The 26,234-nt window shown below is 53.4% G+C and overlaps 9 protein-coding genes across 9 annotated transcripts; 5 read left to right on the top strand and 4 right to left on the bottom strand.

Moving 5' to 3' along the window:
• Window positions 1-1,448: 1,448 nt before the first annotated feature.
• GLOTRDRAFT_70590 (uncharacterized protein) lies at window positions 1,449-3,068 on the bottom strand. The gene is made up of 7 exons (XM_007864130.1): window positions 3,009-3,068; window positions 2,937-2,957; window positions 2,732-2,884; window positions 2,557-2,678; window positions 2,407-2,505; window positions 1,931-2,332; window positions 1,449-1,878 (listed from the first exon to the last, which is right to left on the bottom strand). The coding sequence occupies exons 1-7, from the start codon at window positions 3,030-3,032 to the stop codon at window positions 1,584-1,586; spliced, it is 1,116 nt and encodes a 371-aa protein (XP_007862321.1). The 5' UTR covers window positions 3,033-3,068; the 3' UTR covers window positions 1,449-1,583.
• Window positions 3,069-3,311: 243 nt separating this feature from the next.
• On the top strand, window positions 3,312-4,590 carry GLOTRDRAFT_35207 (uncharacterized protein; the record flags this gene model as incomplete). The annotated part of the gene is made up of 7 exons (XM_007863621.1): window positions 3,312-3,353; window positions 3,422-3,572; window positions 3,631-3,839; window positions 3,917-3,997; window positions 4,047-4,182; window positions 4,240-4,303; window positions 4,365-4,590. 7 exons carry the CDS (start codon window positions 3,312-3,314, stop codon window positions 4,588-4,590), a joined length of 909 nt encoding a protein of 302 aa, XP_007861812.1.
• Window positions 4,591-4,746: 156 nt separating this feature from the next.
• On the bottom strand, window positions 4,747-6,125 carry GLOTRDRAFT_34422 (uncharacterized protein; the record flags this gene model as incomplete). The annotated part of the gene is made up of 3 exons (XM_007863569.1): window positions 4,747-5,546; window positions 5,641-5,896; window positions 5,961-6,125. The coding sequence occupies 3 exons, from the start codon at window positions 6,123-6,125 to the stop codon at window positions 4,747-4,749; spliced, it is 1,221 nt and encodes a 406-aa protein (XP_007861760.1).
• A 587-nt stretch (window positions 6,126-6,712) lies between these two features.
• Window positions 6,713-8,318, bottom strand: GLOTRDRAFT_70589 (uncharacterized protein; the record flags this gene model as incomplete). Its single annotated transcript, XM_007864129.1, has 2 exons — window positions 6,713-6,905; window positions 6,959-8,318. The coding sequence occupies 2 exons, from the start codon at window positions 8,316-8,318 to the stop codon at window positions 6,805-6,807; spliced, it is 1,461 nt and encodes a 486-aa protein (XP_007862320.1). The 3' UTR covers window positions 6,713-6,804.
• Window positions 8,319-9,366: 1,048 nt separating this feature from the next.
• On the top strand, window positions 9,367-10,104 carry GLOTRDRAFT_103317 (Ssu72-like protein; the record flags this gene model as incomplete). Its single annotated transcript, XM_007864128.1, has 5 exons — window positions 9,367-9,389; window positions 9,447-9,590; window positions 9,642-9,781; window positions 9,834-9,952; window positions 10,003-10,104. 5 exons carry the CDS (start codon window positions 9,367-9,369, stop codon window positions 10,102-10,104), a joined length of 528 nt encoding a protein of 175 aa, XP_007862319.1.
• A 341-nt stretch (window positions 10,105-10,445) lies between these two features.
• On the top strand, window positions 10,446-12,835 carry GLOTRDRAFT_33104 (proteasome-domain-containing protein; the record flags this gene model as incomplete). The annotated part of the gene is made up of 11 exons (XM_007863485.1): window positions 10,446-10,541; window positions 10,600-10,806; window positions 10,858-10,950; window positions 11,001-11,095; window positions 11,152-11,162; window positions 11,214-11,344; window positions 11,394-11,425; window positions 11,921-11,991; window positions 12,048-12,303; window positions 12,355-12,513; window positions 12,610-12,835. The coding sequence occupies 11 exons, from the start codon at window positions 10,446-10,448 to the stop codon at window positions 12,833-12,835; spliced, it is 1,377 nt and encodes a 458-aa protein (XP_007861676.1).
• Window positions 12,836-14,078: 1,243 nt separating this feature from the next.
• Window positions 14,079-18,397, top strand: GLOTRDRAFT_125589 (uncharacterized protein; the record flags this gene model as incomplete). The annotated part of the gene is made up of 6 exons (XM_007864127.1): window positions 14,079-14,142; window positions 14,196-14,296; window positions 14,353-14,948; window positions 17,548-17,913; window positions 17,963-18,018; window positions 18,078-18,397. 6 exons carry the CDS (start codon window positions 14,079-14,081, stop codon window positions 18,395-18,397), a joined length of 1,503 nt encoding a protein of 500 aa, XP_007862318.1.
• Window positions 18,398-20,849: 2,452 nt separating this feature from the next.
• Window positions 20,850-21,710, top strand: GLOTRDRAFT_90922 (uncharacterized protein; the record flags this gene model as incomplete). The annotated part of the gene is made up of 3 exons (XM_007864126.1): window positions 20,850-20,904; window positions 20,970-21,327; window positions 21,362-21,710. 3 exons carry the CDS (start codon window positions 20,850-20,852, stop codon window positions 21,708-21,710), a joined length of 762 nt encoding a protein of 253 aa, XP_007862317.1.
• A 318-nt stretch (window positions 21,711-22,028) lies between these two features.
• GLOTRDRAFT_70580 (NAD-aldehyde dehydrogenase) lies at window positions 22,029-24,998 on the bottom strand. Its single transcript, XM_007864125.1, has 17 exons — window positions 24,864-24,998; window positions 24,733-24,779; window positions 24,356-24,545; window positions 24,179-24,251; window positions 23,972-24,042; window positions 23,873-23,902; window positions 23,728-23,809; window positions 23,470-23,655; window positions 23,292-23,355; window positions 23,059-23,234; window positions 22,879-22,999; window positions 22,787-22,818; window positions 22,713-22,724; window positions 22,552-22,654; window positions 22,446-22,495; window positions 22,319-22,388; window positions 22,029-22,256 (listed from the first exon to the last, which is right to left on the bottom strand). Exons 1-17 carry the CDS (start codon window positions 24,977-24,979, stop codon window positions 22,165-22,167), a joined length of 1,515 nt encoding a protein of 504 aa, XP_007862316.1. The 5' UTR covers window positions 24,980-24,998; the 3' UTR covers window positions 22,029-22,164.
• Between the last annotated feature and the right edge of the window lie 1,236 nt (window positions 24,999-26,234).

The following is a 26,234-nucleotide window of genomic DNA, read 5'->3' as shown; positions in this document are numbered from 1 at the left end:
TTCTGGATCAGTGCACTATGGAACCTAAGCACTCGCCTCATTGTGGTTGGCGAATCTTGTGAATGCTCGTGGTGAGTCCATAATGGAACTCATCTCCATATCAATTACCTGACAAGTGGGTGGATACGAGAGGCCTTCCTGATCACTTTGGTCCTGCACTCCTAGGCGTCCATGGTCTTCAACTCTCTAGCACCACCCCCCTAACTAGGGGAGACTGTTGACACGAAGATCCACGCTGGTAAGAAGAGTAATTCACTGGTGATTCATCGTCTCTATCTCAGCAGCGGTATTTCGTTCAATTCGATCTGGACTAGATGGGTGCGCGAGGAAGAATACTGACTGTGAATTACTTGGCTCGAGGATATTGGGATACGAGGGTACGTACACACCGCTAGACAAGTACGTGACCTTTGAATCAAGGGGCTCAACATAATCGAATGCATGGGACGTGTGGATGTCCGAGCACCAGTATCGCTGTGAGCGAGGCATCGAGGTCAATGGATAGAAGGCGATTTGATCATTGCAATAGCGTTATATGGGCCTGCATGGCACTGCATGCGACTTCATCGGATTGTGGAGCTGGCGCGGCCGTCGATAATGTCTAACGCTGGCGAGAGATACTGCCCTGACAATTTGAAGATGGTCGACTTAAGAGGTGGACCCGCTGCTTTCCACGTCCTTGAGAAGTTTCGACGCCGCGAATGACCATCGTTGTCCTTTGACATGCCTTTTTTCCAAGTCATATGGTCACCTACGGTGGTCAGTTCTATCGAATACTCCCCCAGAGGTCGCTGAGCAATCGCAAGGGAACTGTCGGGCAGGCAAGTCATATATGGGAATTCTCCTAAGTGTGGTGAACCTATGAATCCCAACAAGGCATCTTCGAAGTCGTCCTAGGGTTCTCTCCCTTGCCGTAGCCGTCCTCCGTATACATCCGTTGCCGATGGAGGCTGAAATCAGATAGTCAACGCATCGCATTGCCAATATCAGCAAGGTGGGAGGCGTGTGGAAAATCAAAGCGAGCAAAGCTCGACGTGAAGGGACTGAACGTATCCAGTGCTGCCAGCTGGCCTGTTGCCCCGAGCGAGTACAAGAGCGTGTCACGGTAGGACCACAAAAATTATCCGAATGTCGTACTCGAGGCGACAGTCTCGTATGAATGCTTCAGTGTTTGTGGTATCACCATCCTAGAGCCGCGTTCATCGCGGAACGCTCCGATGGATCAGCCGCTGCTGGCTAGTCCCGTGTCGCCTCGTCATCCCTAGTAAAACAAGCTTTCTGCATCGCTGTGGGAACTCATAATGGACACACCATTTCCGCATGCACGGTACTTACCTTAGTATGCGCCGGGAAAGCTATGACATGACACATGGACAAACGATACTCCAGCGGGGACAACAGCAAGAACGACGTACCTGGAAATATGATCCTAGCAGTAACCGGTAAATGAAGATGCATAGGTCAGCACTGTTATTTAGTCCGGTGAAATCCTCGGTAATCCGCTTCAATACCGGACAGCAGTCTCGGAAAGGAGATATTACAGGGACGTCCAGTCCAGTGATAGGATACGTGCCATTTACGTCTCATCTTCTAGACTTCCTCGTGCCCCAATAGAACTCCAGAAAAGCAGCTTTGTCTTCCCAACCCATCCCCGTTCTCTTGATCTTGCCAATCGAAGCTACAGCTTCTTCGGCTTCGGCCATCCTCGCACCAGGCGAATGATCGGCTGGTTCAAAGCTTGCGGGAGACAGAAGGCGAATCATCATGGTCAAAGGAATCACCGACGCGCACAGGGTGAACAGATGACCCAAGGGGTTTAAAGGACTGGACGGAATAGGATGGGCCAGGCTGGGCGATAGGTCTGTTGGAGGGTCATATCTAAAGCCTTCACTTTAGCTTCGTGTGGAGGGATAGGGGTGGATAGGCTCACCTAATGCACATCAAGAACAACTTACTCTGCTTGTCCTTCAAAGTGAGTAAAACATCCGAGAATCTTAGTAATCCTCGGCCATTGCTTGTCGTGCATTCCGGAAACAATACCACTGGTCTGTCAGCTCTCGCCAAAATGTCATCGAGGCTGTCTGCAGCAGATTTGGTGGACGAGTCGTCTGACGGTGCATATCCGGTGAATTTTATCATAGTCATGAGTGAAACTTGGCGAAACCCGGTCAGCGGTACACGCGGAACAGGGGCTCTAGTCATCGGCGAGGAAATGGCAGCAGATCCTGTTCCGGTCCGGCGGCCTGGAGTGTGACTTATGGGTGAAGAAGCTAGCGGTTGAGATGTCTGAGGGTGCGCCGATGCGACAGGTATAAGGAAAATCGGGTTAAATCTGCGCAAACGGCCGATTGATCATAGATGGATGAGTACAAATAATCAGGAAGCGGATCGTTGCGAGGACCATACCTAAATGCCAGCCATAGAAGTTCGGTCCATGAGACCCAGTTAGACACGATGATGTCGCCGGCAGTGGGATTCCAGGAATCCTTAGCCTTAGTGCTCCGACTATGGGAGCTGAGATGAGACATGAGATAAAGCATAGATAAACCATCGTACCCGCGCTTCCTCGTCACAACCTCTACGGGTATCCACCATAGTCCTATAACTAACAATGCTAGGCGCGTGATTATTGCAGTGAAGAACCAGGTGATGATACGGTACAAAGGGGGTACGGGGGCCTCAATGCGACGCCATAAGTATTTACGCAGTCATTGCTGGAGAGCGCTCTTACCAAAATTAGGCAAAGTACTTGCACGAGAGCAAGATACAAGAGAGTGAGGAGTACCACCAGTATGAACCTGACCACCCCGAGCAAGTATTGAAACGGGAATAAGTACCACCCATACGAATCTGATCCAAGCGGGGGAACCGGAGTAAGAAATGGCTGGAAGGGAAATCGGTTAGTTGAGACTTGTCGCTCAGTACAGCAAACATGCCTGGATTCCGGTGCCTGGATCCTGGGAGCCGATATTAGCATCTGCGATACAATCCAAGAGGGATACACAGACCCGAAAAGCGGAGAATTTCTCCATATGCTGGCTCGCACTCGTAAGTTTTGCTCGACCCTCAGGTAAGTAGCGAAATATACTGCCGCTACCGTGGGCTGCACGTGACATCCCACGCAGCTCACGGGAGCGCGACATATAATTACCTGCCGTTTATGGAAGGCAATACCCCTCTCGAGTCTCGACTGCGCATTGACGGCCGCGCGACAGCGGAAACCCCTTGCAGGCACGACACTACACTACTTAGCCATGGCTGTAGCTAACTGGCTCAAGTGGCCCGTCGAAGTAATGGGCTGCTATTGTACCATGTCATATCGAAGGTACCAGAAGCTGAATCTTCTGGGCAAAGTGCGTGTAACAACCAGGCTCCGTGCTCGCCCCTGCTCTGACGGCACGGGGACGCTACCCCTGCCTAGCTCTTTGTCTGGTTCCTCATTTCATTTTATGTCTGTTTGGGGGTCGCTGTCCTCCTTATAACTCCCCATCGTATTGGACAGTTCTTCTACGATATGGCTCAGAAAATCAGTCACGAGAGGCTGGGCTGGCTTGTCCTAAGTTCCGTCATGGGTACGTGCATGTGTCCGTCACATAGAATGAGCGTGGCTGACATCAGCTCGCTGAGCAGTGGTTACGTCTTTCCCGCCCTTCATCGGATTCACCACATCAGTGACTCTCTGCGGTTTTGCATACGGGATGGCTGGGGTCGCAATAGCTCTTCCCATATCAATATTTGGATCTGCCATTGTCTTCTGCGTTCTTCGATTGCTGTTTGCGAAGAGGCTGCAGAGGTGGTCTGCTTCGAACCAGAAATGGCAGGCGCTAGAAGCCGTCATTGTTCGTAGAATTTAATAGCCATCTTTTACCTAGTCTCCAGCTAGCTAATCACCGACCCCGTTATTCTCATTTTACAGCGGTCCAAGGGACTACCCCTTATCATTTTAATCCGGTTGTCGCCATTCCCTCCATGGGTCTATTCGAATACATTGTTCGCTGTGGGTACCCGTCCTTTCCGCCAGAACTCTACCTGATACTCGCCATCAGTCGATTGAAGCAGTATCTATATGGCAATTTATCATTGCTACGACGTGTCTTGCTCCGAAGATGATTCTGCATGTATTCATTGGAGCTCGGCTTGCCGCCCTGTCGGACGACCGACAGAGGGAGCAGATGGATCCCCGTATGTTGGCCATATGTGCCACTGACTAAGCTCTAACTTGATCATACGGTTGCGTAGAGACCAAGATACTCAATGCCGTCCTGGTTGCCGCAGGTATCATGATAGGAATGATCGCCGGATGGTACGTTGAGACAGTATTGCCGTCGGGGAATATTGTGGCCGCTCACCATTTATTATTGCAGGGTCGTGTACAATCAGATGCAGAGACATATTCGCCATGTAGAAGGATTACCTCCAGGGGTCGATGAGCTGGCTGTAGAAGCCATTGAAGACATTGCGGAAGAGGGAGCTCCGTTGTTAGCCAACTTCTCTTCCGAATCATTGGACAAGGGTTCGGATGTGGATATAGAACGACAGCACGTGCTTCAGCCACAGGGAAGCTCTAGGCATTTATCGCCCGCACCATAACCATATGACACAGAGGGGGATAACTATGAAGTGTAGGAGTGTGCGGAGGAGCACATACAGACGCTCGCCCGAACCCTCGATATATAATTGTACAGACTGTAAACTGTAATAACAGTCCCACAATCCAATAAATTAACAAAGTAGATGCGTGCCCCTTCAATAGTGATGTAAAAACAGAAGAGACAGACTGGCGCCCAGCAGGAACACTAGTATGAAAATCCGACTGTCCTTCGCCCTCCTTCTGGCTTCCTTGAGCTCTTCGTTACCCTTCTCCACCATCCCCGTCGACGTGATGGCGTCTTCATATAATTGATCCGTTAACTCAGTCTGCCTCGTAAGATGGGCGACGAGTTCAGTCTGAAGTGCACTGATTTCGAGCAGTCTGGACTCCGCCAGCTGAACGGATGCCAAGGTATTCTGGACAGACTGCAGTATTTGGGAGTTTTCGGACTCAAACTGCATTATTTGTGATTGAGTCAGCTCTATATCGTCGTCAGAAAAATGATCGGAGTCCTGAAACGATGCCGAAGTCAGAGGGGGCGATGGACTGTTCTGCTTCGGCCTATCACTCGAGGGTGCGCCTAGCAACGTGGAGGCTATTGTAGAGGACGCATTCCCTAACCAACCACCGCTGTGCTCTCCGTGCCGTTCAGAGCCAGAGCCATAGATGCTGCTTGCGCCGTCCTCACCACCCAAGCTCAAGGCTGCTGCCTCTCTGGCCGCGCCCGATCCCAAGGTTTTGGTGCGTTCCATCTGTCTTTTCACTCTATCTTCTTGCATTTCTTTCTGCGCCTGGCTCACTTCCGCTAATCGCCTGGACAGGTACCAAGTTATGCTGGCATGGTGCGCAGCGATGACATCCGAAGTTGCCGTTGCAGGCGACGCAGATTGGAGTAGCCGACTTGGCAAGAGGCGCGCCAGTGGATTTGTTTGGGATATTTCCATTTTGTGACGGCCTACAACGATACAGAAACCATGCGATAGGGACGGATTAGACAATACCATCCTAAAGTTGGTGTCAAAGCCCGAAATCTCGAGAAAGAGACGCACGTTCTTCTAGTTCCTCCAATTCCTTGACGCGATCGGCACAGCGAGACAACACGACCCGCGCTTGCAAATCAATCTGGTCTCTTTCCTCATTCGACAGGTAACGGATGGATGCCCATGATGACTCCGAATTCCCGAGGTCGAACAAGTTCGCTCCAGAAGAAGTCTTCCCTCCAAATGGCGGCTGTCGCGAGTCGACATTCAAGTACGCCTTACGAATTGCAGTTAGCATGCGCATCAAAGTGTTCACATGCTTCAACTACGGGACGTGTATATTCAGCACCCTTGGAGCCCTGACAAGACCAAGATAAATCAATGCGTACGACGACATAGGCCTCTTTGAGGTATTCCTTATTGAGAGCGGCATGACTGTCTTCGGGACTAGTCCTCGAAGGCTTTGAAACCTTCCGGCGCTTGACATCGGTTAAATGCCTCTTCTGCTCCTCCACGAGCTGCCTAAACTGAGGCGTACGGTCCAAGACCACCATTCAGCTATTAGTTATGAGCGAGCCACGACGCGTTGCAGGACTTCGAAAGGAGCAGGGACGGTCGCACCGTACCCGGACCTCATAGCACATACCTCGTGTCGTGACGTCGTAATATGGCAAAGCGACCGTGTGAAAATGATCTCAAATTTTTATAAGAGGCATCCCGAGCGCAACACTTTCCCTTCAACCACAGCAATCCTGACCCCCGGCCCTTGTTTCTTCGATACCAGTGACAATGGGTCCTATCGTCTGTGGAAGAAGGAAGTAGTGTCCTTGTTTGAAGCGGATAGTAGATTTGTTACTACTCTTCGCCATAGGTGTGACACACAAGTTGATTTGTACGTAGACATATTTTTCTATAAATCCAATTATGGTGTTGAGGGCGTTGCCCTTATGTTGGACCTTAAGCTTACAGCATGCTACAATATATGCTGGAGGACGCGAAAGTGAGACCGAAACAATGCGTACCTCCCCCCGATTGGGGTGCGGAGCTTGCTTGTAGACATATTATTGATGTATCGCAGTGCAATTGTGTTACAACCTCTGCATGTAATGCGTGCAGAAACTGTAGAATCATCGAATCACTCCCCACACCGCCTCATCTATTCCGATAATTGTGGCCTGTGATAACCCTCCAAATGAGCAAAGCTCGAGGTACTTGTCCAACCAGCAACGTCTATCATAGTAAGAGTTGTACGTGATCGGTGCCTCCAAATCCTATATTGTGCCGCAAACGAAGCCTCTGCCTATATCTCGCGTTCGTACAACATCCCCTAGATCCTGTAGGGCGGTCAGAACGGTGGATCATTCATAATGACATGGATAGTACTCACTGCAATAGTCCTCTGTTTCCCGGAGGACAAGTCGACACACCGTCACCTTTGCCAAGTCCATCACATCTTGTTCTTCCACGAAGCAGCAGTTCATGACGGCGACCTCCGCGATCGGCTCTGAACTATTGAGGCTTGGATGATCATCCACCGCCAATCTGCTCCTGACTACCTCCACCAGAGTGCTACCGGTCAATTGCCCGCACCATCTCAAGTCCAGTCGAGTGAGACGAGGGCAATACCCTCTGGGACCTCGCAGAAGTCGAATGACAGAATCGGAAATCTCGCTCTCGTGCAAGCGAAGCTCCTTGAGGTCATCCAGTACGCGTAAGCAATGAATGTAGTCGTCGTCCGTCAGGTCAACGTCGTGCAGTTCCAGTAGTTCTATGGGCGGGTCAGATTGCTCCAGCAGTTCGCGTAGCGATGCTCCGGTCAAGTCATGTGGGCGCACTAACGGGTCGAGGTTGGATCGAATTTGTAGGCTCCGGAGTTTGGGTGCTACGATGTGCACCATCAAACCATTAACATCGGGGGGAACGCACAGTAACATGGACTCAAGATTGCCCAGGAAGATTCGGCGCGCAAGGTCGCGCTCCGGTATGTATTGAGGTTCATGATGAGGAGGCAACGTCAGTGTAAAATGCTTGAGGTTGGGCAAGCCTTCAAGCACATGGAGAATCGAGGACCCGGACATGGGCAGGTCAATCCGGCGAGGTTCCGGTAGATGAATAGAAAGATCTTCGACCTGAATCGGTATTAGCCCGGTCGTGTGTAGTGCGTTCGAAGTCAGTGTCAACTTCCTTAGGAGGGGAGCGTCTCTAAAAGATTCCCGGAAGCCGTCCAGCTCTGTGGTGCCTGCTGCCACCACGTCGTCGACCTCGACGTCAGTCGTGATAGAGACTTCCCTCAGATCTGGCATAACATATTTACACTGAGATAGAATATTGTTTGTCTTGCGGAGGGAGGCGGAGGTGACCGAGAAACTCCGCCATCTCGAAGCCTGTTCCAGGAGAATATCCAGGACAATAGGCAGCTCGGATGTCTCTATGTTGGCTATTAAGTTGACGTGTAGGGGTGCTTGACGAGCCATGGACAGCCAATAGCGGGTCCTCGTTATAGGGTCATGCTCCTCCATATTAACGTGGATATGCGACCAGACCCTCGGATAATTGCGAACAGCGTATCTCCACGAAGAGCAGACCATAGACAAGACAAGAGGTCCATGCGTCCACCCGTCCTCGACGCAATGTAAAAAGATTTTAGCAAGGACTTCCGGCGGCATGCGTCGCGCGAGGGTAACGAGGCTCTTGCAATGCTTGATCTTCTCTTCATGCTGCGCGCGTCGCTCGCGCAAAGCATACATGGCGTGTATGAGGCCTTGTATCTCTTCGTCAATGCGCGCTATTTCGCGTTGATGAGTCTGCATTTCGGCATGGATCCTGGCGACGTCCTCCGGCGAAGGGTCGTAGCCGTACAGAACTGCGGACATTGTCAAGCTACCAGGAGCTCAGTAAGCATTTAGGAATGGCAGACAGACTGCACAGTGCACACATACTGGATAGTGCAAGGCTGACGAACGTACTGGTTGTAAGGTGGACTTCGGCGAGACGGAAGTGCATACGGGGGTTGCCAATGCTCCGGGGTTGCATTGCTGATACTGAGCGGTGCTTATCTATCTACAGTTCCACAAATAGGCGCCGGACCGTTCCCGTGGTGGCGCTGCCTCATCCTTGTGTTTGGTGGTGTTGACACGAGTCTCCGCATTAGGCGTATATTTTCCCAACGTTCCAAGTCCTCTCTCGATCTGCTGTTCTGTCTAAGTTACCAGTCCTACTTGAAAGGTAAATCCTCACAGTTTCAAGGACAAAGCCGAGGATGATTCAGAGTGGAAGCTCGATCAACCTGCCTTGTGACACCTGTGGTTGGTTTAGCGGGGTTGAGATGATGACCGTTCTAGATACTGCTGAGGCTTTGTCTGCTACTTGACCTACCTGAGCCATTCCCGGTTGCTTACTATTCTGGAATTACCCTTCGTGGATCTAGAAATATTGTACCTCATAATGGATCCTAGAAGAGCTCGTGATCCTCGTCTTGCTCGAGCAGACCCGCGTCTTCAACAAAGGGTGCCATCCAATTCGCCGGCGCCTCCGTCCTTTCAACAACAACAACACCAACAACAGTCCACGTCCAACGGAATTGCCTATGCCCCGACTCCGCCCCAACCTTTTGAACAGGCCACGTCCGCTTTGCAACCCATGGCTGAGGCTTTGCAGGCCCCGGCTGTGCACCAGCAGGCGGGGCCATCGACGTATAAACCACGTCCTCTCTTCTGTGTCGTATGCGCTAGCAATCAGGTATGTGAATTGTGTGATTCATCGAGCTGTATCGTCATTCGCGTTTAGAATCGCTCTATGGAAGGTCATCACGTCTTGGCGTAAGTAAGGTCTCGCGAGCATCCAGGAAATCTCTGATTCGACATAGAACAATGAAGCAAGGCCGGATATCGTGTCGTGTCGTATGGCACCGGCTCAGCCGTACGACTTCCAGGTCCTGCAATCGACAAGCCAAATATATACGCTTTCGGAACACCCTACAACCAAATATATGAAGAATTGAATGCAAAGGATCCTCGATTGTAAGCTTGGATCGACGTTCGCATTCTCATAACCCGTGATATCTGCCACAGGTACACTGCCAACGGCTTACTCCAAATGCTAGACCGCAACAGGCGGATCAAGGTAGCTCCAGAACGGTGGCAGGAGAGCAAGACGGTCGCCGACATTGTAATTACATGCGAGGAGCGATGTTTTGACGCCGTTTGTGAAGGTGTGTCCTCCTCTAACTATCCTGCCTGGTGCCGAGACAATATCTCTGACAGATTTACTGACACGCGGAGGAGAACTTAATCGGCCTGTTCATGTCATAAATATCGAAATCAAGGATAACCACGAGGAAGCCCTCATTGCGGGGAAGGCAATGCTAGACTTAGCCGCTGCCGTAAGTGTGTGTTCCTAGTAATTCCGGCGCTGATTCGATCCGCTCTGTAGATCGAAGCTTCTGATGATATAGATGAAGACATTGATAAGATCCTGCAAGTACAGCAAGAGAAGCACCCACACAATCTGCTCCACGCTGTTGCATTCTACTAGAGATACACCGACCGATGTACGAAGAAGAATCTGGACTGCATTTGTGCGATCCATCGATCAAGGCTATGATTCTTCTTCTTGCCTGTGTAAGTTTATGTATGTGTGTGATAATGCGCGTGAGATTGCAGACCTGGGGACGAGCACGCAATTCTGAGTCGAGCGCTGTCGAAGCGGAAGTGCTTATAACCACGCAAGATATGGCGTGGGAATGGAAGGCGCGATATTCATTCGTGTTTCTCAATCACATACCCCTCGGACAGTATAAAAGAGGATCTTCGGCGCGAATATGGTTCCCCACCGTGTGTTATCGCCTATCATCGAGACACGATACATAGAGCATTATGCCTTCCTTACGTCTCGGGAGTATCGCGCCTGATTTCGAGGCTCAAACCACCAAGGGACCCATCAAGTTCCATGACTGGATCGGCGACTCTTGGGTCTGTTATCGGTATCTATTGTTCCGGAATTAATGCTCAATATAATCATTATGCACAGGCGATCTTGTTCTCTCATCCCGCTGACTTCACTCCCGTCTGCACTACGGAGCTGGCAGAGGTTGCCCGGAGGGCGCCCGATTTTGAGAAGCGGAACGTCAAGGTCATTGGGTTGTCCGCCAACGCCTTGAACGACCACGACAAATGGGTCGAAGACATCAACGACTATGGGGCCAAGTTCGCGCCCACTAACGTCCAGTTCCCGATCGTAGGTCGTCGGGTGGATTTATCGCGGCCTGGTGGCTAAAGTCTCTGGTAGATTGCGGACCCTGACAGAAAGATCTCCGAGCTCTACGACATGTTGGACGCCCAGGATCCTACTAACGTGGACGCTAAGGGTATCCCCTTCACGGTTCGTGTCTTGTATCATTCTGTGCTCCTTGACGACTCATTCCACTCCAGATCCGCACGGTCTTCGTCATCGACCCTAAGAAGATCATCCGTCTTACTCTGTCCTACCCCGCTTCGACCGGCCGCAACTTTGATGAGATCCTCCGGTGAGTGATAAATCCTATCGGGTCTTTCAGGGCGATCATTAATCGCTTGGGGTTAGGGTCATTGATTGTATGTAATTAAGTCGGAACCGAGACCGCGATGTCTGATGTCCTTTCGCAGCTCTTCAGATTGGAGACAAGTACAGGGTCACAACGCCGGTGAACTGGAAGAAGGGTGATGATGTTATCGTCCACCCCTCTGTCTCGAACGAGGAGGCGAAGACCCTCTTCCCCGAGTTTACCATCCACAAGGTATGCTGACTTGTCGTCGCACATGGATCTGTGACTGACTCTATCGCAGCCTTACCTAAGGACTACGCCTCTGAAGGTGGAGTGAGGTGTATGCCTTCCATGGGCAGGAGAAGCAGTAAATGTAATTGTACTTAGCGCACAACCTGTGGAGTTGATAGGTCGGAATTGCATATGTAGTCTCGCGTCCTTGCCCTTTGTGAGTACGGAATATAAGAACAAGTACGAGTGTTTCGCTAGCCTGACGAGCGCAGATATTATTTGGCTTGTTTTGTGGCTCGGTCACATGCGAAGTAGCCGGATCGCCGAATGTAGGTACGCGCAGCGCCACAGCCACGTGGTCGATAATGGGCTTGTGTGAGTGACGCGTCCCAAGCCCAGGGCCAACACGCGTCCTTGCGTTGAACTCAGTGGTCTCCTTTCTACATCCTTTCCGTCTAACTCTACCCTACCCTCCGGCACGGCTTCAATATGGCATCTGATGGAGGAGCATACAGGTGAGGCGACAACGCCTTCGTCTCGGCAGTGTATATCCTCATATAGACAGGGCAGTTACTCCCTTACCGTGTTCTCCCCGAGCGGGAAGCTGGTTCAGATAGAGCACGCATTGGCGGCGGTCGCAGGTGGTACTACTAGTCTGGGCATTAAAGGTGCGTTGTCTAGCTCAAGAGTCTCCTTTCAAGCCCTGAACCTGCTATGCTTGAAGCATCGAACGGCATCGTGATTGCCACGGAAAAGAAGACTTCATCTATCCTTATCGATGACTCTATGCTGGACAAAGTCTGTGTAATATGCCCAAATATCGGGATCGTGTACTCTGGTATGGGTCCGGACTTCCGTGTCCTGGTGGCGAAAGCCCGGAAAAGCGCGCAAGCATACTGGAAGTTATACGGCGAATATCCTCCGACACGGGTCTTAACTCAAGAGATTGCCACAGTCATGCAGCAGGCAACGCATTCGGGGTAAGTCCTACTCATGTCAATGTATGGCCAAGACTCAATGTGCATCGGTAGAGGGGTGCGTCCGTACGGCGTGTCTTTACTAGTTGCAGGATGGGATATCAACCGTGGCCCGAGTTTGTATCAAGTTGATCCTTCCGGCTCATATTGGGCATGGAAGGCATCAGCCATAGGCAAGAACATGGTCAATGCCAAAACTTTTCTGGAGAAACGGTTCGTCCCGTTCCTGCTACTCGCAAAGCTTCCGCAGAGCTTAACCGTGTCTTATCATAAATCTTGCGGCTTTAACATCGTCTTCGCCGTGAATAGGTATAACGATGACATCAGCCTCGAAGATGCCATCCATACGGCTCTTCTCACTCTGAAGGAGGGATTTGAGGGGCAAATGACCGAAAAGACAATCGAGATTGGTGTGGTGACCGTGCCTACACCTGAGGAGATCGATGCGGAACGGATGGCCGGGCCTAACGATAGGCCGAAGCCGACGTTCAGGAAGTTATCGGAGGAGGAGGTCCGTGATTATCTGGCTCTATAGACCTATGGTCACCGTGCAAGTGTTGCCGTAGTTTAATAACTGGGCCGGTTATTGACTCCTCGTGTATATTATTAGGCATTCTGTTACCGCCTCGAACGCATGCTCTCGCGTTTGCCGCATGCGAGATATGTACTAGATTTGCTTCCGACTTCTCTCCTTCTCTGAGAACTATCAGTACAGTCGACGAGGAACAGGTGACGCGCATCTGCCTTGCCCTTACGAATGTACCGGCAAACCGTATAGTAATCAACTGGGCCCGCAGTTTGGGTTGCTGTGTTTCTTACGCATAATGCATGCTTCTGATTATTTAAGGCTATAGTGACAAGTCAGACGTCCTTCAACATTGCGGCTAGGTCGACATATCCGGCATGTCCAGTGAATCACTTTTGGTCAGCCTTGGATGCGTGCGCTGTCCACTTGACCGGCCACTTTCTCAGGGGTATGTAATACGTGCCTTGCGTAGCCCGTACGAAGATGGGGCATATCTTGTACGGAGAAAGTTTATTCAAATCCAATTCAATGCTGCCATGCTGGTCTCATAAACCGTGGCGATTTTGCTCGGAAGAGATTCCTTTGCGAATCTTGATCTGGTCCGAGCTTGGCATTGTCTCTGGAGTGAGTCCCCACTTTCTCCTTCGAGCGCTTATGGAATGATTCTTAAGGTGCACGTCCTAAATCAAACGCTATTCCGATTCGCGAAGAGATTCTCGGGCAAATCCGAAAGGGGCAGCTGCTAATGCGGAAGATAGGTCAATAATAAATGCTGGACCTATAGGCCATTTCTCAGACCGTTCAAGCACCTCATTGATTGATTAGGTTTTGCACCTCGTTGTCAGTGACTCAGCTCTGGATCAACCATTCGTGGATGGTTTGGAGTTGCAACAGCTCTGGCCAGGAGGGTTCGTGATCTGGTCCGGTCTCTGTCTATAAAAGATGGTTCTGTTGGGAGCAGTCATCTGCATCGCCTCTTTAGACTCCTGCTGAGCGCCGCGCCAATCACCGGTAGCAGTGGCGCAATCTAGTTCCCTCTGGGGTCCCACGAATATTCGCTCTGGTCCAAATAGCGCAGCTTCCGCCTCGTGTTTCGGAGTATACGGAAAGCCAAAATCACTCTAACGCCCTCTTCGCGCTTGCCGTATAATACACCGGGTGCCATTCGTTGCCATCCGGATATATACCTCCCTTACCATACCTTGGTGAGGTTGCCTCTGCTTGGCCAGTATTCTCCGCTCAAGGAGAACAGATGGACATGACGCGCAGCACGAACAGCCAGCGACCAGCAAATGCGCGACCAGACGCCCCCACAGGTCATTGCTCAAAGCCTCTACAATTATCACTCTATGCTTACCTTTCTAACTAGCTGCGCGACATCATGCGACCACAGATGCTATACCTATCATTCCATTGCGGCGCAGGAAGACGCAGCTCGCATGCAACGAGTGCCGGCGACGACAGGTGAAGGTGCCTAGCTCACCAGATCTCCGAGTCACGGCAGACGCTGACGTGCGCGTTTCCAGTGCGAACAGTTACCCCCGGGATCGCCGTGTAGCCGCTGCAAGAAGCGGGGTATCAAATGTGAATACTTATCAAGTGCTGCCCGCTCAGCCCCACCTGGAGACGCACCTGGAGACGATGGTCGACCCTCACAGACGATACGCGCCGACCAAGGTGCAAGTGAGGACATGCCGTACAGCCCATCTAGCCCTACTGTCCCATCACATCCAGGTAGCCGGCAGCATTGGGATACGACTGGGCCGGAATGGACGAGGAATACGGAACCACTCCTGACCAACGCTCCTCAATATGGAACGTCGTACTACACACCGGCTCCGCACAGTCCGGTTCCATATGGTTATGAATTCTCGGCGCCGGCGGGCCCGTATGAACCTCCCGATGCGTACGGCCACCATGCAGTGCATCCCGTAGCGAGTGCCGGAGGACCATATGTCGTGGCGCAAGGCGGAGTCTCCCCTCACGCGATTACTCACCAACCCAATTCTGTCGGGTATCCTCATTCTCCCTATGTTTCCCAGAGCCAGGCGTACCACGTAGACATCAGCAGGAGCCATAACAGTAGACCTTCTTATACGCCACCCTCGCCCGGCAACTATTCGTGAGTGTACTTACATAGCAGAAGTCGCCAAGCGGTTCTCACCATGGTGATCCCAGCGACTTCCAACCCAATACAGGCTCGGTTTATCAGTCTCATCCGGGGACAGAGCGAACGGACACCATGTCATTCGTATCGCAAGGACAGTTTTTCGATCCCGTAGTAAGGCAATGCCGTGATCTCTAACGTCACCTAGACACTGATCCTCTTTGGACAGACCAGGCAGTGGCAGAGTTAGAGCGGCCTATACCACTCCTAGGCTATTCCGTCCTATAATCGGTTATCAGTAATGCCCGCCGCTTGATTCTAATTCATTGTATCACCTTCGCCGTACAACACTATGAACGAAGTGCTCAATCGACATACCTTTTGTGAGTGTTCCGTATGTCCCCAAACCAACCGCGCATCGGCAGGCTCTACGAGTGTTGCGAGCCGCAAGTGCCCAAACATGCCTTTCTAGCGCAACTATGCCTCCACCTTCCTTCATACGACTTCATATCCGCTCAGCACGGCCATCCTAGGCCCTCTGTATATATTGATATGTGGCAACGTCGATCCAATGGTGGCGTTGCGGAATGGGCGACGCATGCAATTGGTGTGTCCTTTCCGCAGATGAGCACGTCAGAGAAGGGTGGTCGATTGCGGCGCAGGTGCAGGCGCGATGTAGCAAAGAGCAGCAAACTATTCGTCTGGGTTGTCAGTTCCTCAGCCAGACTTAACCCGATATGCACGGTCCTATCAGTTAAAAATGAAGAAGCAGGGCGATAAGGCAAAATTGGACCTCAATTGAGATCCGGTTTTGCGTTTCATGAATATGGTGAACTTGAGGGGCTTCCCACCTACGATGGGCATTTCTGACAGCGCAGTACGCAGCTGGCGCGTGGGAGGGAAGCATGCACGAGTGTTCCTGTCGGCATTTAGCTGGTATACTCACATCAGCCTTAGGATAGGTGATGCCAGCTTGATTTTTCAAGTGTCGGCCCAGAATCCAAATGACGGAAGCTGAGGTCAAAGTCAAGCCATGGTAACCAGTCTGGAAATCGGCGCTTAATGAGCCAGCGGTGAACGCAACCGAAAAGAGCTACTGCAGGGCGACACTAGACTGGAGCCAACTGAACCAACGGCACGCGAGACAGGAAGGTCCACCTCGAGCCTGACGCACACGACGCTGCATGATCCACCGATCCCGCGGCCTGGGCGCAGAGTCGTTGCAAAATCAAGAAGTCTGATAGGTATATCTTGTGACTGCCGCTCGTTCTTCGCGTTTCAGAGGCTAAAGTAGAGGGAAGCATGCCTGTTAGCACTTCTACCCCCGATTTAAATCGTTCCGAGAAAGGAATCGTGCCAGATACCGGGTGCCCATGGAAAGGCGAGCACCACGCCAGGCAGAGTATCATCGTACTCAGAGACTGCTGCACGCCGCCTGCAGTCTTTAAGTACGCCTATTACCTGAGCGAGGGGGACCTTTCATCGACTGCTCATGTCCGAGCAGCTCAGCCCAACGCTGATTGGCCGGAAAAGGCAGGAAGGTACCCGGCCGGACCCTTTGGGCGGCGAAGGATGGAATTTGCTTCCGCTTTAGTTGGGAGTAGCGTCGCTGCTCTGGCCGTTCTAAACCGATTTGGTCCACAATACGACAACCGTTACACTTTCATGCTTTGAAATCGTGCAGAGCTTCGCGCAGGAAGCAAGCAGCTATCTTTGCATGGCACACAGACTGCTTGAGTCATTGGGCTGGTGTATTCGTTCTCAGGGCGTTAATAGCGAGTCTCCGATACACCGTCTGCGACGTAACAAAGCTCCAGATGTCCCAGATTCAACTAGTACTATATTTGTTGGTGTTATGCGGCAAATCCGGGCTTTCTATTGCCGTTCGCATGTGCGTCTCCTTCATACTGCGGCATAATGGTGCAGACTCTGATTGCTCAGAGAAGGTGCCGGTAAAGTAGTCACTCCATGCCAGGCGGAACCTATGTACGCCGTGCAGTTGAAGTCCTGTATAGACGGACCTAAGATCCGAGCAGCTGCTTGTGTCAGAACTTAGGACCTCATGCTTCGGTGTCTTGGTGCTGTCAGAGACCCGACGCTCGATTCGCCTCGCGAGTCTCGTTTGCTAGCGTTCCTATGCCTCGCTGATTTAATGTTTGACGTAGCCCTGCTCAGTTGCCCTCCCCCCTTGATATAAGATGCTACGGTTCCTGTCTTGGGCTACAGCTCACAGATTTTGTCGCCTCACCTGTCTTCGACATAATTCCGCGGGGCGGAGACTGAAAAGCAAATGCAAGGTTAGCGCCGAATTGTTCTCGTTACGCGTCCCCTTCTCTGACGCCTTTCTCTGACTATCGTCTGCTCTACCAGAAGTGGCCCAGGACGGCTGCTCTGATAGCCCCGTCATCCCTCTGCTAAGACCTAAAGTCCGGAAGGCATGTAGTGAATGTCGGCGTTCGAAGTCAAAGGTACAGGAACAGGTGCTCCTCGCGGGTGCGCCCTCTAACCGGTGCGGGTGCCAGTGCGATCAAAGCGAATGGCCTTGCAAGCGATGCAGACAGAGGAACTTGACCTGCGACTCTACTCACGTGGCTCAACCCGCCCGGACCAACAGCGTTACCTCTTCTCCCTCCCCTCCCTTCGGGTCGCCAGCGACCGATGATGCGCCCACTGCGCAGGCTCCGCCGGGTGTCCTGCAGAGCCCCATTTCCGCTGCTTCCTCCGTCCACTTCGGCCCCTCGTATTCACAGGCGAATTTTCAACCGCCTACTCCCAGCTTTCAGACGTGGCGCGGCGCACAAGAGCATTCGTTCGAGACGCATCACAGTGCGTCTTCAGGGGACCATGCTCGAGAGTTGGACGGTCATTACAATCTACGGCCGACACATATTTGTCTCGCCTCGTCCTCTGCCACGCCGCATGCGGTGTCCTCTCCAAATCCAAACATCCCGATGTCAATTCCCACCGGCTCCGTATACCAGTACGACATCTGTCCCACAGATGACACAGCACTTACTGATTTCTCCTAGTCATTACCCTTCGACCAACGAGATGCGCGTAGATGAGACGAATACCCACTTCTCAGGTACGATTGTCGTTCGTCGCACCCAAATAATGTCTGACGCGAAAGTTGCGGGGTTTCAGATGTACGAGAGGGCCATCGACAAGGCATGGATTACCAAAACCAGGAGGAGCATACAAATGTCGCGGGTCACCCCCGCTCATTCTTCCCTGCCTACGCCAATGCAGGCGCCGGAGATTGGCCGCCGACTTTCCCTAGCAGCTACTCCAACCACCCGTTGCCGCAGTCCAACGCCCACATATACCCCGCTTGTATGGACCAACAGGGATTGTCGACCCTCTACGATAGCTGGACGCATCAGATGGTTCCCGGCGTTGCCCAATCCGACCAGGAGCAACGTTCCTTGCCGTATGCGGGAACGTATGCTCCCCAACGGACGTAGAGGCGCAGAGCGCTGATACGACATCCCTCGGAGCCTAGATACCGAAAAAAAAACGGATTATAGAGGGGCAGCTGCAGGTACGACGGAGGTTGGAGAGAACTTGCGTCGCGAGGAAGGCACCTCCCGGTAGAATAGACTAGTTTATTGTTCTGGACAGGCGCCGTTTGGGTGGGGGCCAACGACACAGCCTTGACTCCTTGACTACCCAATGTTGCTGGGTGCTAGCCCGGGCCTCTCCACCCCTTTCTACAATAGTTAAATTTATCTTAGTAAAACTAGACTTCATAGAGTTCACCAGATCCTAGAGTTGGACGATAGACTTACCTTAGACAGAGCCTATTATTTTTATTGCGGATTTTGCAGATAGGGATAGCTGTACAGTACACATGTCAAGTTGATAGTCTGTTGAGAAGATGTCGGGTTTGACAGGGCGGAGAAAGACGTAAAGGGGGAGACATCACGAGCATTTCCTTGAACAGGACAAGGTTCAAACGCGGATCGGAGACAGAAAAGCATGGTGCTGCAACACGGGGAAACGTGGTCGAGTCGGAACATAGCAGCCATAGCATAAGGTTCATCATAGTACCGAAACGCATGAAATGAAGCATAGAAGTATTCCGCGGGATAGACATAAAGATGTATTACAGCTGGTGGTGTTGTCGTCGTTGAACCAAAGGACTGGGCTATAGCCCAGCCCCATAAACTGTCCGACGCTCTGCTGACCACATAATTGAATAACATCATCTGCGATCCTGCCCGGCGCAACATTCGGGATGCCATACGCAGGGCACAGGACTAAATTTCGAGTTAGCCGAGGCGACTCCATAATTTCCCGAGCGTCTTGCAGAGCCCCGGTGTAGATCGACGCGTCCTGATTGCCAGACAAGCCGCGGAAGCCATCGGAGACAGCGATGCATCTGTTACAATCTTAATGAGATTTGTCAATAGAAGCAGGATTTGGGACCGTGGAAGCAGTTCATGTAAGCGCGTCTCTGAGGGGATCCTCATGGGCCGGCTCCAAGACTCTTGAGAACGAGGAGACACCTTTTCTCGGGCAGGGTAAAGGGCATGCGAGTCATTGAGGCGGACCCGAGCCCGTGGTGTTCCCAAACATGCGCCCAACTTCGCCGTTCTGATTGGGGTAATGCTTACGGGCAACCCAGCGACGTCCCCCGAGCTGAAACGAGAAGCGACCGGTCCCGGTGACAGTATATCGATTTTGCATGATGGTCAATACTTCCCACGAGTAGCGGGAAGACTGCGCAGAAGCCATCACAACCACTGAGACCTACAACTGACAGCGGTGGATCTAGTTCAGAAGTTTGCCTTATGGGATGAATTTGCAGCGGTCAGAGTAACTGGATAATATGCCTGTAGGCAGGCCCCGAGCCATTCCGCGAAATAATTGGAAGTAGCCTCCATAATATGCCGATGATAACACTGCGCGAGCTTGTCGAGGACCGGTTACTGAGTACTGAGTGGCTGCAACCCAGATTCTGCAGATGGATCTTTACGTAAGTTTTCTCCCAGAAGCGAGGTCGTGTGTGAGAATTAAGCGATGCAGGACGCGTGGCAAACATGGAAGCCAAAAACGCGCGGTTGCTGCTCCTATGTAGAACCCGCGCGGGGCTCCTCCAACAAGTACGATTTCGATTCCGGTCAACAGCTCGCACGCAACTCAGGGAGCATCATGATTGCTCGACGACTTTGGCTCGCCTATGTCCTTCCGCCATAGTTCTATGGCTCGGCATCAGTAACGTCTCGAGGCGGGACCATTACTTAGTGTTTCCCCATGGCTGCAGCGGCAGTTAACTGCTTAAATCACGCGGCTAGGTTAAACCTGCCATTCACTGGCATCCTCAACTTGACGTTTGAGGATTCAGGTCCGTCACACAGCACATCAAGTATAACTCCCCGGCACAGCGTCTGCCAGTGGCGGCGCTGTCTCGGTGCTATGTGAGCAAGGGACGCGAGTCTGCCGCCGATAGGATTTAGCCTTCTCCTGCCGATATTTCAAACATGCTCTGTATGGATCTCTCCATACCCTCAGGGGTGGGAGATGCACCCAACCCCCCGGGATCATAGCGGGACTTGCCAAAGCATAACGGATAAGGGAGGCGAAGGAAGTCGTACATGATGTCATATGAGCCATCTTTCATTGCTCTCGGCCAGGGTCCCTTACTGCAATATCCGGGTCTGCATGGCCTTATTACCAGTTAAGGTTCCAGCCACGACGACGTCCTGCGATTGGATCGTTGCGGCGGCGACTGCACGTCTATGTTCTATGATAGGATCACCACTCTTTGCATCAAGGAGTACCAGTTGAATCGGAGGGTTCTTCCCCAAAATACCTGAACCATGGGCCTCGAGTATCAGGCGATAAAACCGCAGCCATCAACTTTTTTCCTTGCAATTCTCTGTCTCTGGCTCGCACCGCCGCTTCCCCTTCCAAATGACCCCACAGAATAAGCCTCATAGCCCATGCACTCGGGGAAGGGAAGAAACAGGTGTGTTGACAGCTGGTCAATGGCTCTCAGTAGTCGCTAATGTCCTTCAGTACCGGACTCTCCAGAAATTCCCAATCTGAGGCCCAAGGCCGAGATCGCGTGTGATGCATGTCGCAGAGCACACGCCAAGGTCCGTACCCTCCGCACGGCGCGGATTTGTCCCCTCATCGTCCACAGTGCGAGAAAACTTCCAAGGCTTGTTGCTCTCGGTGTGACAAGGCCGGCCGGCCTTGCCTATACTCTGCACATGCGCGGAAACGCGGAGCTCAACCCACTCCTGCCTGCACCTCAGGGCCATCCACAGACGCAGGCGTCGTACGTGGACCGCAAGAGCCGAGGAGAATCGCGCCCCGCCCTATCATACCAATTACCCTTCACCCCCTTGGCGAAATGCAGCGATCGGTCTACTCCGTCGCTGGGAATGTGGGTAGATGCAGTGGCATTTCCCCTTCGGTAGTGACACTGATTTCACCAAGACGCACCCACGTCCTCAAGATGGTAGGCACCATCAGCCAACCGCTGGCCACGCCTCGACTTCTTCGTACACTACTCGCCCTCCATGGGAACACACGAATCATCTCGCCACTGGAATCCCGCGCGCCACCAACGCCAGCGCGGGAGATAGCGTCGCTAATTATGCTCACTCGGGTACCACGTTGAATTCAGCTACAGCGGCCGTTCCTTTGTTTCCAGACCTCAACTGGACCATTGACCCCCAGACATTTGCCGTTCATAACAATGTACTGTCGGGACACCAGTATGCGCCGTTCCCTCCGTGTAACGAAGACGGGCACGCTTGGTACTAGTGACTTGTGAATCGGTAGATAATTACATTACACACCCTGTAGTATATGGCGATGCCCGGCGGATAACCTACCTTTGCCGACTCTGTCAATCTGATGATATAATGAGACCTCGAAGACATGCATCAGTGATGGACGCTATCAAGAATACTGCATGGTGCTCAGGAGGAGGTCGCACAACAAGAGATGACCGCCCACAGCGCTTCGAGTCTGCACCGCTTAGTGCAGGGACGTCAGGATGTGATCTCCCTGGGCCACGGCCACGCAAGAACGAGGCGTGCTTATCCCCCTTTGCATCTGCAGTGCCTGTCTAGCACATCGTATAGTAGATGTCATGAATTGCGCATACTAAATCCAGAGCGGCGAACTATTCGTACAAGGCTTCGATACCATACATGTTCATATCCAAGATTTCCCCCGCTGTCCGCTTGTTCGCTACATGTGTCCGCTACCCGGTCTAGAAAGGCCAGTCGAGCTTCTCGCCAAAGTTCCAATGCACAGCCTTGACGGAGGTATACTCCTCGAGGCCGTAGCTGCCCAGCTCGCGGCCTTGAAAAGGATAGCGGGTACTCAGCGGCTGTGAGACCTCGCAATGATCGAACAAGACCCACCGATGCCGCTCTGCTTTTTCCCTCCGAAAGGTACGTTGTTGTTGAGCATATTGTATTGGTTGACCCAAACCTGTGTGCCATGAGGTGAGGGGCTCCAAGCGTTTCAGGGTCCGAGTTATCGACTCACCGTGCCCGCTTCGAGCGCCGAAGAGACGCGCATGCACTGGTTGGCGTCATCTACGAGGCACGCGTTAGAGTTCGCAACGGGTGCACAGCGTGTCACGCGGGCTTACTGGAGTGCAGGCCTGCGCCAAGACCGTACGTCGTGTCGTTTGCTAGCGCGATGGCTTCTTCTTCCGTGTGGAACTTGGCGACAGCCAGCACGGGCCCGAAAATCTGGACAATAGCCGCAGTCAGGCGGCCATGCATCGCAGAGATATACAACACCACACACCTCTTCCCTGACCTGTACAACAAAACGATGAACAAATGACGGGCTGCGGTCATATATCCTTTTCAAGCACTCACGATTTTCATGGACGGCTTGACGTCAGTAAAAACTTGCATTGAAGCCGTGCGTAAGTCACAAGGTCGAGCAAGAGTACCCAAACGCGACCTACTCGTAGGATCGACATAGAACCCCTTGCCCTGCCGTTTCTCCCCGCCGTTGAGGATCTTCGCGCCCTCAGCCTTGCCCGACTCGATGTACGACCACACGCGCTCATACTGCGCCTTGGAGACCTAGAGCAGACACGCGTGAAGATCCATACAGCGCCGGGCACGCGGCAGAGGTCGCTCACCACGGGCCCGCCGCTCACGTCCTCGCCGAACCCGTCGCCGATCTTCAGCGCGCGCGCCTTCTCCGCGAGCAGCGCGGTGAACCTGTCGTAGATCGTGTCCTGCACGAAGAGGCGCGAGCCCGCGGTGCAGTCCTGCCCGGAGTTGTAGAGGATGCCCAGGGCGGCCCAGTTGGCGGCTAGAGCCGGCCACGGTCAGGACGCACGCGCAGATATTGGAGGAAAGGAGGACGGACCCTGCTCGAGGTCGGCGGACTCGAAGATGATGTGGGGCGACTTGCCGCCCAGTTCGAGAGAGACCTGACAAGCGCGAGCAGTGTCAGGGCGCCGACGAGGATACTCTGGCCATGGCCGAGTGGAGGATGGCGCGAACCATCATCCGCTCGTCCAACGGCCGGGAAGTAAGACGCGTACCTTTTTCAGGTTGCTCCTGGCCGCTGCCTCCATGATCTTCCTGCCGGTCAGGGTGCTGCCGGTGAACGCGACCTTGTCGACGTCGAGGTGGGACGCAAGGGCGGCGCCGCCGACCGAGCCGAGGGACGGGACCGTGTTGAGGACGCCGGGTGGGAACCCAGCTTCGACGAATAATTCGGACAATTTCTAAGTCGGCGGTGGCGTGACAAGCAAAAATAAGCGAACGGGCGACACCGCGGTAGGAGGCAGTGGGCGTACAAGGGCGGTGAGCGGGGTGACCTCTGACGGTTTCATGACGATTGTGCAGCCTGCCGCGAGAGCAGGGGCCACCTTCCAAGACCTGGAGGATGGCGATGAATCGCTGAGGTCGCTGTGATCGCGTCAGAAAAAAAAGGGGGCGTACCACATGTTGATAGGATAATTCCATGGTATGCTGAGGACGCCATGGCGCGAGAAAGCACGTCAAGCCTAGGCATGGAGAGGAAAAAGCGGGGAGACGGACATTTGGCCGCAGACGCCAATGGGCTCGTGGCGGGTAAAGGCAACTTTGGTCTTGTTGTCGACTTCGATGGTCTGGGAAGAGAGGGCGTCGTCAGCGCGTCAAGACAGGGACAAGAAAGGAAATGCACGGAGTGATAGGCCAATGGGCCGTGGCGGCGTCTACCGCGGGTTCCCGAGTCACGGACCCGAATCTCGGGATGGGACTAACCTGACCAGTAATCTTGTCGGCCCAGCCGGCGTAGTACCTGATGCATTGTATAGAGTCGCCAATGTCGAAGTCCCTGGGGATTACGCGAATAATGATATCAGCACAGGATCAGTCCGAACGCGGCCGTCGGAGATCTAGCCGAAATACAAGGATTTTCGGTGGAGAGCGCGGACGCACCTAGCAACGCGCACGGGCTTGCCATTGTTGAGTGTTTCCAACTCCGCCAAGGCCTGTGCGTCTCGCTCCATCAGATCAGCCAGTTTGTTCATGAGCCTGGAACGCTCAAAGCCGGTCACGTTCTTGCCCCATGTTGTATTGAAGGCGTGTCGGGCGGCAGCGACGGCTCTGTCAATGTCAGCCGAAGACGCTAGAATTGTGGGACGCGTCAATGCATCCGTGCAAGGTCCAGGGCGGAGCGAAAAGAAGAGGGAACAGTGATGGCCTCGCACGATCGTGCGAAAGCGCGCCAGGGGGCGAGATGTAAATAAAATGGGGGGAGTCGGGCGGATGAATGGAAGAGAGCGAGAGATGTGGCGAGATGACAGGGCACGCACCGGCGGCGACAGAACAGATGACAAGCTCGGTGGCCGGGTTGACGGTCCTAAAGAGAGCATCGGTGATGAGTGGCCGAGCGCCGCAGGGTGCAGGCGGGCGGGGATTCGTGATGGGCGCAAGAACCGCTCACTCGATGGTATCCTTGGAATCCACCGACGGCACAAACTCGTTGTTGATGAAGAGCCCTGTTGGGACGGTGATCTTGCGCCCTGTGGCGGGAATGGTGACTTGCACGGGCTGGGCCATTGCGGTGTGGTGGAGGGACGCAGGAAAGAGATCGGCCAATCTGACGCGCTATCTAATCTCTTGCTTATGTAATTCAATCCCAGGCGGCGGCTCAAGAGCGTTCCGACACCACTGCGAGCTGCACCGACTCTTGCTCTCGCTCTGCTGCTGAGCATGGAACACACTCCCCGTGCCCACCGCCGGACGCCCTGTTTGTCTTTCGATGCCGCCGCTGACCACCGCCCGCCCACCTCGTATGTCTTCACGTCGTCCCGGGCACCCTGCGCGTCCGACTCCGTAGTCACCCTGCCCTTTCACCACCAGCCCAAGCTCTCCTACGGCCTGCTCCAGCGCCACGGCCTCGGGGCTTCTCACTACACGCGAGCTCTGTCAGACCCTGCTGCTGCGGCAGGGCAACATCTCCCGCTGCCTTCTGATTTCATCCCACTCCGCTCCCCATCCATTCCATTCGAATATTCCTGCGCGAACAACTCATGGCCGCCCACTCCGTTCCCCGGCGACTCGTTTTTTGACAGCGTGCCCTGCACCCGGCGTCGCCCAGAAGTACCGCCGCCCGTCCGCGCCGGGGATGCCAATCGCCACATTCGGCACTCGCCTATGCCGGCTCTCGTCCACCGTCCCAAATCGTACCCCCTCGCGCCGATCCCGTCCTCTGCCATCGCCTCGTGGTCCTCTTCCGTCGCTAATGACGACTCGGAGAAGCCCGCCCGCCCTAATCATCCCGCGGGCCTGTCACCCGCGAAACCACCCGTCCCAATCAATGTACCACCATCCCAAAAGGCCGCGGGCTTCGCGAGCCCCAGGCTGCACCTCAGCAAGCACCGCCTCGACCCGCCGTCGGGCCCCGAGACCCAGCGCAACCTCAGTCTCGCGGAGCTCTACGACATATTCCGGCTCGGCAGCCCAGCCAAGACGGGCTTCCAAGCCAACGACTTCGTGCCAGGCCCGCTGCAAGTGCCCGCCGAATGCGTGCGGGCGAGGAGCACCTCGCTGCCTGTTGACCCCGGCGGCAAAGATCCGCGCGGGAGGAGTCCTATAGTACGTTGGCCGTGACATGATCAATAGACTTGCTCATGCGCACTTTCCGGCCGCCAGTCGCGCGCGCGCGAGAGGGCGGCGGTGGGCTAGATTTGCTCCGGTATGTGGGCGCTGTCCCACAGGGATTATAGGAAGATATCGTGGCGTTCTAGAGCCTCAGCGAAAGTATCGTTTCTCCTGCTCTATCGGGGTATAATTGCGTTAGGTCATATTAGGG

Source organism: Gloeophyllum trabeum, assembly GCF_000344685.1.
Source record: "Gloeophyllum trabeum ATCC 11539 unplaced genomic scaffold GLOTRscaffold_00002, whole genome shotgun sequence".
Lineage (NCBI taxonomy): Eukaryota > Fungi > Basidiomycota > Agaricomycetes > Gloeophyllales > Gloeophyllaceae > Gloeophyllum > Gloeophyllum trabeum.
This window is presented reverse-complemented; position numbering and strand designations above follow the sequence as displayed.